Raw genomic sequence first — 15382 nt, 5'->3', positions numbered from 1 at the left:
GGTTCATTTGAGGGGAAGAGTTAGGGGAGGCTGTTAAAGAATGTGGGATGTTAGAACGCTGGAATTTCTTAATACGAACTCATAAAACTAGCTCAGACTCCCTGCCAATAGTATAACCCATTTCTCGACCAAGTATTTGAGATAACACTACAAACCACTCAGTTTAGTGTTCTTAATTACATACCTTTATTAACAAAAAATACAAGACAGACACCAGTGTCAGACTTGATGTTGAACCACCCTAATAACGTAAGAATAGCAAAACAAAATTTTGACTATCTTAAGAATAACATCTGCCTTGCTATTTTAATTTCAATTAGTTGGAATCTAGACACCATGTATATTCCCAGTATTTGCTAATTTGACTCAGCTGTTCTTCTAGAACTAAGAAGAGATTTCAACTTAACACAGTACACTACACACTTTTTTGGTAGTTTAGAAAGGTGTTAAGTAGATGCATTCATATCGGGGATTTTAGTCTGTTTTCACTGATTCTGCTCTATCAGCATTATTTTCATAAAGTGTCCTGGGGATCATAGTGATCTCAGTTACTAAGATCCATACAAGCTATCATTACAATTCTCTGAAGAAACGTCCAACTTCAGGTTTTGATCCCTGCAAATTTTACAAAGTGACACCTGCTAGCTAGCTATGAAGATTAGGTATCTCTCAGATATTCTGCACTCTCTTACAATCTAACTTAATATCATGATCATTACATAAAGGCATAATAAATAACAAAATATTACAAACCATATTTACTATGATAAATGAAAGAATTTCTATGTTTTTCTAGTATTTTTCCAATAGTAGTAAAAGTACTATTATATTGACTCAAGAATGAGAAAATAGTGACCCAAAGACCAAGGTAAAAATAACTTTTTTCATTTCAGACCAGGAAAACCTGATAAGGTTAAAAACAAGTGATTACAAAATAACTAATAACAGTGTTAAATTACAACTGTAATTGCTAGTCATTAAAAAAAAAAAGAAGCCCTAGTTTTGAGAAAGAGTAACTAATCTACTTTCAATGTGTGTGCTAATACTAGACAGAAGGCCAAAAAAATTGAGGAAACAGTTTGAGACTTAACTGTTAAGTACAAAACATTCTTGGTAAGTAGAGAGTAAAGGTTTTTCCATATCACTAATATAAAAGTTAGACTATTTCCAATCTTACTCCACACTTAACGTACTTTCTGTTTGAGATCTTCACTTCTTCAGTGTGGAAAAGAATGAATTTACTTTGAGACTTCTTAAAGCTTTATTAAAGTTAGTCAGCAAAGAAGAGTAGACAAGGATTTTTCCAGTCTATAATCATGAGCAAGAAGTTGAAAAGACAATGTCAGCTGAATCTATCCTGGATGAATTTCTATGACTAGTTACTGTCCAAGGAAAGAGGCCATGGGGTCATCTGGCCTCTGCCGTTTCATTCTGTAGGCCTCCATTTCCTCTTCGGTGGGTTCCCGAGTTTCATATATGCTATTGTAAGGCCGTTTCCTCTCATCAACCTGCATGATCTCCTTAACATGAAGAAGGCGGGCCTCCTCTGCATTCAGTGCCTGTGGTGAGAGGGAAAAAATTACTATCACAGTGCTATGTCAGATCTCTTTTGTTCAAAAGTGGCAAAGTACCCAAGACCCCACTGAATCTGAAGAGTTATATAAAAAACATAAGATTACCTAAAAAGGGCTTAGGAGTCAATTCTTCCACTGTGAAGCTACAACTAATCAGTATTTGACTCATATGACATTTTCATAGAGCACAAAACATTCTATGACATTTTAAATCAATGTTGAAGAAATTATATTTATAATAAAAATTGAACAGGGCTCATTTTTTTCTACAAGCCCACAGCTGATGCTTCTGGCAGAGAGTGTAAGTCCAATTTTTCTCCAGGACTTGCTGAAACTTACACATGATGGAACCAGAAGGCAATTCATTCTGGGCAATATGCCAATAACTCTAAAATAACAACTTTGCCAAGAACATTTCTTTGGTGAATAAGTAATATTTACCAAATATTCCAAGAAGGTGGCAATACCTAGAGCCACAGAATCGCCATTAATATGACCTGGGCATGTAACTCAGACTTTGGCTCATTTCCTCATTTTTAAAATGAACTTGCAAACAGGACTAGACCATTTCCTAAGTCCCTCAGATAAAGAATACTCTTATTTGTCACTTTGTACTTGGACTTAATGGAGTACCTTTTTCAATTTTTCATGTTTCTTTTCTTCATCCTCACTATCTGAGCTGCTCTTTCGGTGCTTCTTCTTTTTCTTTTTCTTCTTCTTTTTCTCTTCTTTTAGTTTTTCCTGATGCATCTGAAAGGGAAGATTAAAATTAGTGCTATTAGGGTGAAAACAAAGCTGTAGTACAAGTTTAAAGTCCTCCTTTCAGGACTTAAAAATGTAGAACAAATGATTACAGACTTACTTCCATGAGGGTTTGAGGTTTTTTCACAGATTCTTCTCCACTTACATCATTTATAATACATTCTTCTGAATTCTGTGGGAAAACAAATGTAATGTGATTGAATGTTATAATTAACAATCACTTAAGAACAAGTTAAAGGCTGGGGATATAGCTCCGTTGGTAGGTAGAGTGCTTGCCTTGTATAAACAAGGCCCTGGGTTCAATCTCCAGCAATACACACACACACACACACACACACACACACACATCTGAAACATGAGAAGACATGTTTTATGTGGGGTTTGAATTAAGAGCTTTGGCTGTCTTAAATATTTAAAAACAAGAAGAAAATTACTTACAACAATATCCTTTCCAGCTTCTCCAGTACAATAGGAATACTTGAAAAAAGAGTGACAGCATTTGTATCCCCATCGGCCATCCTTCCAGTAAGATCCCCAGATATGCTGTGCAGAGAGAGAGAGAGAAAGGGGGAAGGGGGAGGGAGGAGAGAGGGAGATATTACTTTAGGGATTTTCATATACTGTTGATAAGATAAGACAGCCCTTTTAAAGGTAATTTGGGAAAAATTTTGGGGGATTTCTGGCTAACAGAGGGCAGGCCAATCTCAAGTGCTGAGAAGCTAGCATTACAGTTACAATGGTCTTTAATTCAATTTTCAAAAGTCTATGAAAAAATTTAAAATATACAATTTCTCTAAACATTAAGGCCTGGGAAATTCTGGTCCTATATTCCCACTTGGCAATAAGCTACTATTGCCAACAGAGAATGTGCTTACTAGAGTTTGTTGTCCAGTTTGTACAATTTGCCTAGCTCACTTCAGTGGCCTGAGCTGCTACAGGTATTTAGGTTTTTGATCCCTGACTTAGAGACAAAATTATAGTCTGGTTATTTCAAGAGTACAACAAACAGGTCTGAAGGGTGTAGGTTAGTGGTAAAGCATGTGTTTAGCATGCCCTAGATTCAATCCTCAGTACCAAAAAAAAAAGTATAGCAAATGACAATGTATGTTTTATGCAATGCAGTATGAAATATACTGCATAATCTATTACATATTCTTGTCAAAACATTTAACTTATATATAAAAAAAGCTTTTGGATCTGAATTCTTATTTACAGGATATACAGAGAATCGAGGAATAAGTTATATAATATTACTAATAAACAGTCAAAATATAGAATATGAGTCAGTTTACATGATAATTGACTAGATCTGGTAAGTTGACTTGATCTGATCATTGTCAAGAAAACACAGAGAAAGACTCTAGAATAAGACATAACAGTCAAATAATAAAACAAACTTCAACTAGATTCTGACTAAAATAGCTATTCAAAGCACTTCTGTGGGGCTGGGGATGTGGCTCAAGTGGTAGCACGCTTGCCTGGCATGCATGCGGCCCGGGTTCGATCCTCAACACCATATACAAACAAAGATGTTGTGTCCGCCAAAAACTAAAAAATAAATGTAAAAATTCCCCCCCCCCGCTTTAAAAAAAAAAAAAGGCACTTCTGTGTATATCTTTTAAGAAGTGATTTAAGAACTAAATATGATAAGGGAAATAATCAATAAAATCAATAAACAGGAGAGACTCTAACGAAGTCTACTAATATCTTTAGCATATTGTAACATGTGTTTTAAAAAAAGAAGATGAGCTTTTGTAGCCTGTAGGAATGCTTATAAGATTCTTTCAGATTTTATGTATGTCTCAAATTTTTCATAATAAAAGTGGCAAAACAGAATACAACTAATAGCCTTTATTGGATCACTAACCTCCATATGTAGTAAATAAATGTCAATATTATCTTTAGTATTTGTCATTTTCTTTGAACATGCAATATGAAAATAAACTAATAAAATAATGTGTGAAATGTCATAGCTGCAATTTCCAAATGTTTCAAAAATTTACAAATATACAGTGTGTGTGTGTGAAAGATCAGTATATACATACACCTAGTCAAAAGTATTTGACAACATGTTAAAAAATTTTGAATCTAGATGGGTATATAGGTGAATATTGTAGTATTCTTTCATATTATTCCTATTTTTTGGAAAAACTTCATAAAACTCACTGTAAGTGTTAAAGAACAAAGAGCATTGTGATGATAGTAAATAAAGTTATAATAGAAAAATGCAATCCATAGCAAAACTGCTATGGTAAATGGTTTAGTTTAATACATACTGTATGGTTGTGGATCTTTACATCCTCCTCATATTTGGAGCAGGCAACAGCTCGCTCTTGTCCTTTGATGACTGTACCATGTCTTGAGTATTCTACATAGTCTTCGGTCTGGGCTAAAAGCAATTCAGCTGGAGGAGCATCCAAGTGTTCTTGGCCACCATACTAAAAGAACATTGGACATTATTAAATACATGTACACAAAGTTTGCATTCAATACTCTGGAAGGGTTTATTTTTCAACCAGAAAGATTAAATGAGCATCCTTTCCTAGGTTTGTTATAGAGAACAGTGAAAAAAAAAGCCTCCAAGTTTTCACAAGCAAATAAAAGGCATTTCGGTTCTTACTCATCTGTTAACTCTGGTAGATCACAAGATGCCATAAGTCCCTCTTATTGGTGTATGCATGCTCCTGGCCTCATGACTTTGCTGGTCCTTCCATCAAGAGATGGAATCTGTTTCTCTATTCCTTAAATTTCGGCTTGGCCATGTTACTCTTGGTGATGGGAAGTTGGCAAATGTGAAGCAAAGGCTCTTGTGCACTGGAGCAAGTTTATTTTAAGCTACTAAGTTTTGGGATGGCATGTTTTGCTGCAAAAGTTTACTGAAACAGTCTGTTCCAAGTGAATGTAAGGAAAGGACTCTATTTTTCGTGGATTGAAAGGAACTTCTTGAATGCTCTTTTTGTATCATATTCCAAATATAAAAATGAATACTTATTAATTAGTAACATCTCTTTAAGGATGCTTAAGCTCTTTAGCATTTTGGTCAAAATTACCTTTTCTAGGATGCTTTCTTTTTGCTGTTCTTTGAAGTCTTCCTTTTTGACTTTGAAGGACTTATACAACAGCTCTAGTTTTGTAGGATCTGCCTGTAGATGCACTTCAGATCCTTTGTCATAGGCTTCCCAAGCAAACACTAGAATAATTCAAAGCACCATAAATGAGTTGCCAGCTACATTTATTGCATATTTATTTTCTTTTCTGATGCTGGGGAATGAACCCAGGGCCTTGCACATGCTAGGTAAGCACTCTACCAGTGAGTAATATCCCCAGCCCTTTATTGCATGTTTCTTTAAAGCAAGCTTTAAAACACCACCCTCAATTTCTTAGGAGCTCATATAAAATGCCTTGGCATACAGCAAACACTTACACTGTGTCTGAGCCATTGAGATGGTATCTCCTGTGTATCTAACAAAGTTATCTCCTGCATAACTCACTCTGTAAATACAAACAAAAAAACCCATTTCAGGGATTGTTTTAAGGAATGTTAATTCATAAAATTGATTCTAAATTAAAATGAGCACCATCTATAGTTGTGTCAGAAATTAATTAATTTTCCATTATCTTGAAATCTGTAAATTAATTTGATACTTACTCATCTGGATTCTTTCCGGCGTTGGCATAAGGATTCTCTCTCATTGCTCTAGTTTTTGGATCATAGTAGGCAGAATTTGGATCTAAATTTCTCAAGTACTAGGAGAAAAAGTATTTAAATAATGAATTATTTAGATCAAACAAGATTTCAGCAGGTAGGAAGAGTTGATCAAGATCATTTAAATGTGTGTGTGTACTTCCAGGGTATAGGTGAAGAGAAAAAAAAAAAAAACAGAATGATATCCTATCTTGGCAAAATTCTTTGACTATAATACCCAATTAACACCCAGATATGAACAGTATGAACAATATGAACAGATACAGTTTCGGCTGGGAAAACAGTATTTTTCAAACACGTATATTAGGTTGGCAAGACTTACTTTTGCAATATCTTCTCGAATCCTGAGATTCCGGACAGTAATTCGTCTCTTAGAGTCAAAATTCTGTCCTGGCATGTCAATATCATCTGCATATTTGTCTTCATCCTCATCTTCACTGTTGTGATCTTTTTCCTGAGAGGGAACAAGAAAATTCAGTTAAAAAAGAGTGGCATTTAGTTCTTTACTTTTCTTTTAGTCAAATCTTTATTCTTTTGTTATTTAGAAGCTATTAGTGAGCTGGGTGCAGTGACATAAGCCTGTAATTCCAGGGGCTAGGGAGGCTGAGGCAGGAGGGTCATGAGTTCAAAGCTAGCCTTAGCAATTTAGCAAGGCCTTAAGCAACTTGGAGAGACTCTGTCTCTAAATAATATATAAAAAGGGCTTGGAATGTGGCTCAGTGGTTAAATGCCTCTGAGTTCAATCCCTGATTTAAAAAAAAAAAAAAAGCAAACTACTAATAGTTATTATGATATTAATACTAGTCATTGAAAACAAAGAAAGTTAATCTATACTTAGAAAGGCCAATGATTTATTACCGTTTGAGAATTTGGTTCCTCTTCTCCCCACTGGTGTTTTGGAGAATTCTGCATTGTGAAAAAAGGAAAATCATTGTAATTTTATTCCACAATCTGTTGATTATTTAAACCCTCTATGTAGGTCTTTTTTTGGTACTGGGGATTGAACCGAGGGCCTCTTGCCTTATTTAACACTTCAAAAACATAATTACAATAGTTTGGAGCTAGGAGTGTCATTCTATGGTACAGTGCTTTCAGAGCATTCACAGGGCCCTGGGTTTAATCCCTAGTACTGCTAAAAACCAAAAATTCGCCACAAAACCCCTAACTGAACAGATTTTCACATTTCTTACTTGTAATGAGCTCAGATATCCTGAATACAAGTATGCCATTGTGAATAGTTACTTTTACTAGCTTGTCTACAAAACCAGATTTCTATAGAATTTTTATCTATATAGGATTATAATCACACAAAGGTAGATCAGATGACTAAATTACCCAATAAGTACAATTTCTTTTCTTTTTGTTCTCACATGTATTATTTTTATTAAAAATAAAATGCAAACAAAAGCAACACATATACATAACAGGGAAAAGTGACATAGAAATAAACAAAAGCATCCAAGAGATAACTGATATAATATCCTGAAATAGATTCTTCCTGGAAATTTGTAAAACACAGATGAATGTACTTTTAAATGCTCATAAAATCTCACAAAACCAATAAGTATAATTTCAATATGTGTTAGTCTTCAGACATAAAATGTTCATAAACCTCACTTGTTTTCTATCAAGCCCAGAAAGAAAATGTGACCAGACTCTTGTAATAAGAATCCTCAGAGCCAAAACCAACTTTTATAAAATTTTGGCAAAGCAATCTACTCAGGTGAAACAATACTGTGATTTAAGGACAGTCCAAAATTCTTGTCAGGAAGGATTAGCAACTGCTTAGTGTGCTAACTCTACAAAATGCCTATAGCATGGTCAGTATATCATCATGTTTCTCTAATGAGGCTTTAAAGATTAAAAAAGAAGATAGCATTAGTGAGGGAATGTGGAAACAGATGTGCACACATGTGCATGAATATGCATGTACACACCCATACTGATGGGAGAATAAATCTGCATAGCCTTTCTGAATGGAAGATGAGTGATATGTCATTAAAATTTTAAAATGCAAGCATTCACTGCACTGATAATTACAATTCTAGGAATTTATCCTAAGGAAATGATGTGTTAAATTGTGTAAAGATGTTGTGTATAAGCATGTGATTAAAAAAAAAAAAAGAATGTGATTTTTGTGTGGAGTATAATTATTAAGAAATTAGGAAAAAGTAAATTAACAATAGATGATTGGTAATATAAATTTACCATGCTCAATGGAACATTGAACAACTACTAAGAGAGTCTATGTAAGGTGAAGAAAAACAAATAATTTGTTAGTTTTCTCATGGAAAAAAGAAGAGGAAAATAAATTATATATTTGAAAAAAATTTTCTATTTATATTTATACAAGAAACTCTGAGAAACCAAAAAAAAAAAAAAAAGTTCTCGGGGAGGGTTTAGAGATAGGATGGGTGCAGGGTGGCAATTTTTTCACTGCATATCTTCTTAAATTGTTTTTATTTTTGAATCATATGAATTTATGTAAAAATAAATGGTGTCATATGTGGTAGAGCACAGCATGCTTGGAGTGGGCAAAGCTCTGAGTTTGAGCCCCAGTACTGCAAAAATCCAAACCCCAAAAGTTATTAACACAGGGGTTATTTACTTTCTTCTTTATAATCTTCTAATTTTTCTCACTTAATATGTTATATTTTCAAAACCAGATATGTGAATGTTTTTAAAAGATAATTTTTTTGGAGTTCCCACTAGTTATTTAAATAAGACATTTACACTACTATATGCAGTTCATCTTAATATGCAGACACCCAAATGTGGAAAAAAATTATCAGACCCCTTCATACTTTTCAGTACCTTTACTGAATTATATGCTTACAATTACAGAGAATATGTTTCCATAACAAGCGAAACAGACCTTTTTCCTTTCCCCAGAGTTGGTAATAATGAATAATAATCATAACAATACAACAATTATAATACTCATAATAGTCAACAATTACAAAGTGTTTTTTGTTTTATGTAGGTTAAGTATGGGGCAGGCAGGTGGGGTGTATGTGTTATCATTATCTCTATTTTAGTATTCTACTGAGGTTCAGAGAAGTCAATTACTTTTTCTAAGAGCAGGTTGCTAGCCAGGGACAGAGGTAGATTTTAAATGCCTATCTGATAAGTTATTTTGCCTTAATAATTGTCTACCTAGTAATTACTTCCTGAGTTGTGTTTGCTTTGCAACTCATACATGCTAAGAGTCCCTTTTAGAAACTTAGTCAACAACTCTAAATGTTTATTATTTGTGGCATTTCCCACTTATGGCATGATACTGGAGTTCAAAGTTTTAGATTTTAGATTCTGGATTTTTGGATTAGTGATGCTTAAACTATACTGTATTTCTCTCTCCCAAATGTCTTTTTAAACAAGAGATATATACAATTCTTAAGTCAAATTCCATTTCATTGTTTTGAGTTTGAATATTTTTTAAAAATTTTTTTACTTACAGCTTGTTCCACTAGTTTTCCTGAGGCTAATTCTTCTTGCAGTTTCTGGGCTTTCAAAGTTCGTTTGGCCTTAAGAAAAAGAAAGAAACATTTTAAACTAGGCCTGACTCTCTAAAGGGGACAAATTACAAACTCCTATTTGAACCAGGAGTCAGCTGAGCAGATGGCACTAGTGGTAAACTGAAAGTTCTGACCAAAACGGGCATATTGTAGGCAACTCCACACAACTGAATGACTCTTGTCAGACAGTTCCCGAATTATCATGTTTCAGGTGTTCATAAAAAGATAAGCCGGTTGTGGTGGAGCACACTAGTAATACCAGAGATTCAGGAGACTGAGGCAGGAGGATCTCAAGATCAAAGGTTGTCTCAGTGATTTAGATCCTGTCTCAACATAAAATATAAAAAGGACTGGAGATGTAGCTCCATGGTAAAGCACCTCCAGGTTCAATCTCCAATACAAAAAAAAAAAAAGTCCATATTTTTATGTGAAATCTCATATGATACTTAAATAACCTTTAATTTAAAAAAATTAATTACATTTAATTAAAAAAAAGGCAGTGTTGCCTATCGTTTGAAGGAATGGGGGTAAGTAGGTAAAAAATCACAATAAAAAAAACAAGTTTGAATTAAAAGTTATAAAAGAATAAAATAAAATTTGTCTATTCTACAACCATCACATGTTATGTGATAGAATTATAATATAATAGGCGTATGGGGCTACAGCCTAGGGGCCCAGAGTTCAGAATGCTTAAACCTGAAAAAACCAAAAACTTTGGATGTCATATTGTTCTTATGTTTCCAGTATCTTTTGCTATACAAGTTGTGAGTGAAGAACAATAAAAGAATCAAATAAGAAGAAACTGCTGCCAAATACAGCTACCATCCATTTATTTTCACTATTCAATAAGGCACCATTTTTTATAGCGCTTTAACATTTGAAAAATAGAGTTTTTAAGTCAGAGACATGACAAAATGTACATTATTTAAGGACAGTAGACAAGCAGGAAATGTTGCTCACCAGATCAACTTTGGCATATTCTTCCACAATTTTCATGTGTTCTTCTGGATTATAGCCATTCCACCGATCTCTTTTTCCATCATAGTCAAACATCAGTTGAGGCTGGACATGTTCATCTGGAGCTATATTAGTACCTGTAAATTTGGCTCCAACTCGCCTAGGTCTCTGGAAAGTAGAAGATTTATTTATTTTTTTGTAAATATTTGTAGCCCAGAGGAAAAGTTCATATAACCTTTACAGAGTAGATATGAATAGTCTATTCTAATTGAATAGTTTTCTAACAGAAAATCTTGATGGTGCTGGACTAATTTTGCTCAAAATAATTTTAACCTGCACCAAAATATAGGAAAACTTAGAATATAAGTTCTCTAACAAGCTAAAAAAGACTCTGACATCAGTTTTCCAAAATTCTTAAAGATGAACTTACCTCAAAGCAGTCTTTCTTTTTGTGTGTCATGGCCCCACAATTTTCACACGCTCCTTTGCGGTACTTAGTAGTTATGGAATTCTATACGAATGTAAAGAAAACAAAGCATGTGTTTTATTTATATGCATAAGTTTAAAAATAACTTGGTTATCATGACATCTTGTCAAGAGACATAATTTCTTAAAAACTTTTTTAGTTATTGATGGACCTTTATTTTATTTATTTATATGTGGTGCTAAGAATCAAGCCAGTGCCTCACACATGCTAGGCAAGTGCTCCATCACTGAGCTATGACCCCAGCCTGAAATAATATGTTAAGAAGAAAAATCTGTTAAGTCTTCACACATTTATAAATGAAAAAGTCTAAGGATTTCAGCAATAAGAAAATACAGCAGCTAAAGTAGTACACATTGTGAATTTCATACCAGATAAAGGGTTACATAATCTTTCTACTTTATTTAGTATTACATTAAAGGTTCTTATATGAAGTTCTTTTTTTTTTATTTTTTTATTTTGTACTGGGGATTGAACTCAGGAGTACTTGACCACTGAGCCACATCCCCAGCCTTAGTTTGTATTTTATTTAGAGACAGGGTCTCACTGAGTTGCTTAGCATCCCACTTTTGCTGAGGCTGGCTTTGAACTTGCGATCCTCCTGCCTCAGCCTCCCAGTTTATATTAAGTTCTTAAAATAAAATCTCCATATCTATGAGGACACACACAGGTTGCCTACATACCTCTTTTACTCCCCTCTTGTACCATTCCCCAGATGAGCTGAATTGCTTTTGTTTCTCTGGTTGTGGTCTCTGATGCTTTAAAGTAGGTCTTTTTGATGGATCAATATACCATGGCACTGAAGAAATATACTGAGGAATATGAGGGTTGATGTCTCTGTAATAAAAGTTTTAAAAAATTTAAGAATAAAGTTTGAAAATAGCATTACAATTACAAAGGTAACTTACACAGAATCTATGAATAGAAATATTGCAGTGGAAGGGGGAAGAGAATGTGGTGCTGTCTCTATAGTGAAGCACAGAGAACAAAAAAGAAAAAAAAAAGAAGAAGAAAGTAATTTATGTTACATTGAAAAAATTTCCAATCAAGATACTAAGGATAGTGATATAGCTGAAGAGGAGAAGAAAGGGAGGAAGGTAGAAATGTGACTTAAATGTTCTATCAGAGAAAGAAGTTAAAAGATAATGTCTAGTAAACTGATTAAAATAATCATAAGTATTATTATTTAGAGATGCTTAATGCTTAATTCTGTTATAAATGCTATAAATGGTTTCCTGTCAAAACAAAAGATAAAAATTTGAATTTTCAATGAATAGATCATGAAAAAAATTACTCACTTTCCCTCTTCATCAACTTCTGCTGGAGCATTACCCAGTTTTCGCTGTTCTTCTAGCTCCTTCTTCTTTCTCCAGTCCTCTCGAGTCATCTTCTTTGGTTCCTCCAAATTCATTTCTTTGGACCCTGATAAGGGTGCAGCATTAACCGTGTCCACAGCTGCGGCCGACATGATGACCTGGCCTCCCCAAAGGAAGAAAGGAGAGTACTTTACAGAAGGAAGTAGGCCTTCATAAACTCATGACTGAAACCAGTAAAAACACATCGTTAACAACACATACCACTGGTTATATATATTTCATATTTCTATTCTTTCATAGTGTCTGTGAAAGGTCACTTTCTTTGCCTCAAAAGTCTCTACATACTCTTAGCACTGTTTCTTCCCCAACTCTAATTTACAAATGGAGGGAGACATATATTAAAATTTCATGGGACTCTTTTCTCTTGTGTACATTCCTGAATTGCCCTTTCCAGCATGTGTCCCAAACTTGGTAACCATAGTAACTCCTAAAGTATACAGGGTTCCATCCCTCTTTCAAGAAAAAAATGCCTCTTCATGTCTCTATTTCCTCACCTTCTGCTTCCCTTCTCACTCTCACTTAGCCTCTGTCCCCAACCATTCCAATGAAAGAGTTACCACTAGTTATTGATGTTCAATTGTACTAAATCAATTTCTTGAGCTTACCAGGCATGATCTCAACTAATCTTTTCAACCCCACTTTATAGTAAAGAATTTTTCAGTTCTGTTACTTTCCTTTTTTATATACTCTTATTCCTTGGCTTCTACACTACATTCTATGTTTTTTTTTTCCCCCTGTACTTCTCTCATTGCTTCCTTTGTTCCCTTAAAGGCTCATTCTTTACTGCCCAGTTATTTAATGTTAGTTTCCTCAAGTCTCAGTAACAGCCTCCTTCAGTTTCCAAAGTTTCAAAGGCTACAATATATCACTGTTGGAGTTTCAATTTACTTCTCTATTCCAGAGTTTATCTGAGCTTAAAATATATGTATCTGAATTGTTTATCTGACCTCTATTAATTAGCGTTCTCAGAGGCACCTAAACTCAATATACCTTAATTCAAACTCCCGATCTTCCCTCTGAAATACAGTCTCCTCTCACTGTGTACTATTTCAGTGAAAGACAATAATTCATTTCTTTACTTAATTTTTAAGAAAATTTTTATTTGTTCTTTTAAGACATACATGACAGTAAAATGTATACTAACATATTATACATCCATAGAGTCTAACTTCCCATTCTTGTGGTTGTCATGATGCCACCAACTATTTCTTTATATAAGTGTTCCAGCTTATCTACATATCTATTTCATTACTAAGATTACTTTCATTTTCTGAACATCACTGAAATGCATCTACTTCTCTCCATTCTCAATGCTACCACCTTATTATATATTATTACTTTTTTGACTTGTTGGTCTGCTGATTCCCTCCAATTAATTCCCCGTGCTGGAGACAGTTTAATTTTTCAGAACAAAAATTTGATAATATCATGTCCTCTTATCCAAATGTAACCCTCTAATGCATCATTATCCAAAAGAAATTTAATAACAACCTCACACATAATTTTGTTTTCCACTAACTGTATGAAAAATTAGAGAGTAAAATTACTTTTATATGATTTTATTTAACTCAATGTATCCAATCATTATAATTTCAAATGCCAATCAACATTAAAAAAAGCTTATATGGACTTTTCTTGTATTTGGACTAGTCATATTTCCAGTCTCAATGTAGCCCCAAGTAGCCAGTAACTGTCATACTGAACAACACAGCTTAAAAGGTTCTTATCATCTATTCTAAAAATCAACATCTTTTTAGCACATATGGTTCAGTACCTGTCTACCTTCCAGCCGGTGTTAGCTTTTCATCCCAGTTACCAAAATACCTGACAAGAACAACTTAAGAGGAGAAAACACTGCGCTTTTACACATGCTCTTTCTTAATAAGAAGTGCTCTGTGGCTAGGAGTCTGTGATGCTGCTGAAAGGTGTGATCCTCTCCTGTATCTAGTCCAAAGAAAACCTCCACAGATGCTTGTGTAATATATAAATTGATGACATTCTAAGTATACACTGAGATGAAAAACAGTGGTAGATTTGATTATCTTCACTTTAACAACTACCATTGCTTGAGCTTACGAGGCATGATCTCAACTAATCTTTTCAACCCCACTTTATAGTGAAGAAACAAATTCTGAAAGACTAAGACTCTCCGACAAGGACACATGCTAGGAAGAGACAAAGATCTCAAACCTAGGCCTGTCTGATTCCAATGTCAGTTCTAACCATCGTGTTATACTCCACAGGACAGGGGCTTCTCGGCCTGCAACGTTGAAAAGTATAACTGAATGAATAAAGTTGTATTTATCAGATGCCCTCTCTGGGGAGGGGCCCACTTTCTCCAGTTAAAAACAAGAGCTCCGACTGACAGAGTAGTCTTACTCCTACAGTGTAAGAGTGCTTAGAACTTTACATAGACCATCGCATTAAGCCTCATAATAGCACAAGAAAGTAAGATCCTCCCTACCTAATGAGAAAATTGAAGCTCAAAGAAATTCTTCTGGAGTAAACAGTCAACTTGGGGAAAGGACCGCTCAAGATACCCGAAACAAAGAGGCACTCGCCGTTACCCCGACTCTCTGCTTGGTGTGGCTGGACACTGATGGCAGGCCTGCGTCCCAGCCTAACAGTGGGTTCCCCGTCCTGGCTCCCCCATCACCCCCGTGAAAATACATCTAATGATCAGGAGCCCCACCCACCCATTTTCTGAGGTTTCCTAGCTCTTTCCCACTCCTACCTCACCTCCCTCAAAGCTTCTGAATATTTCCTTACCCGGTCTGGCCGCAGCCTACCCCACAACCATCCGATAGAAACGAAACTAGTCCGGTAATGTTTACTTCCGGGCTTCCTGCCTCCTCCCGGCAGTCACTGCGGTAATTTCCGGACAACCGACACATGCGCACTGACAAGTACTTGACACGGGTCTCGCGAGACTTGAGCTGTGCCTTTTTAATCTGGTTATCCTGGGCAGTTAGATAACTTCTGGCTGTGCAGCTTTTCACTCTTTCTGG

General features: G+C 34.9%; 1 protein-coding gene across 2 annotated transcripts; it reads right to left on the bottom strand.

The window, feature by feature from the left end:
- Positions 1-162: 162 nt before the first annotated feature.
- On the bottom strand, positions 163-15264 carry Slu7 (SLU7 homolog, splicing factor). 2 transcript variants are annotated; one of them, XM_046462178.2, is made up of 16 exons: positions 15144-15264; positions 12297-12472; positions 11682-11835; positions 10945-11025; positions 10518-10682; positions 9498-9566; positions 6901-6948; positions 6365-6496; positions 5986-6083; positions 5761-5828; positions 5387-5526; positions 4613-4774; positions 2775-2879; positions 2437-2508; positions 2208-2324; positions 163-1559 (listed from the first exon to the last, which is right to left on the bottom strand). In XM_046462178.2, the coding sequence occupies exons 2-16, from the start codon at positions 12464-12466 to the stop codon at positions 1380-1382; spliced, it is 1761 nt and encodes a 586-aa protein (XP_046318134.1). In that variant the 5' UTR covers positions 12467-12472; positions 15144-15264; the 3' UTR covers positions 163-1379. The 2 variants fall into 2 exon arrangements, with proteins under 2 accessions (XP_046318134.1, XP_046318135.1); XM_046462179.2 differs by having other exon boundaries at positions 12297-12477; positions 15144-15227.
- Between the last annotated feature and the right edge of the window lie 118 nt (positions 15265-15382).

Source organism: Marmota monax, unplaced genomic scaffold, assembly GCF_021218885.2.
Source record: "Marmota monax isolate L192 unplaced genomic scaffold, Marmota_monax_Labrador192_F-V1.1 WCK01_AAM20220418_F8-fsc00236, whole genome shotgun sequence".
NCBI lineage: Eukaryota > Metazoa > Chordata > Mammalia > Rodentia > Sciuridae > Marmota > Marmota monax.
This window is presented reverse-complemented; position numbering and strand designations above follow the sequence as displayed.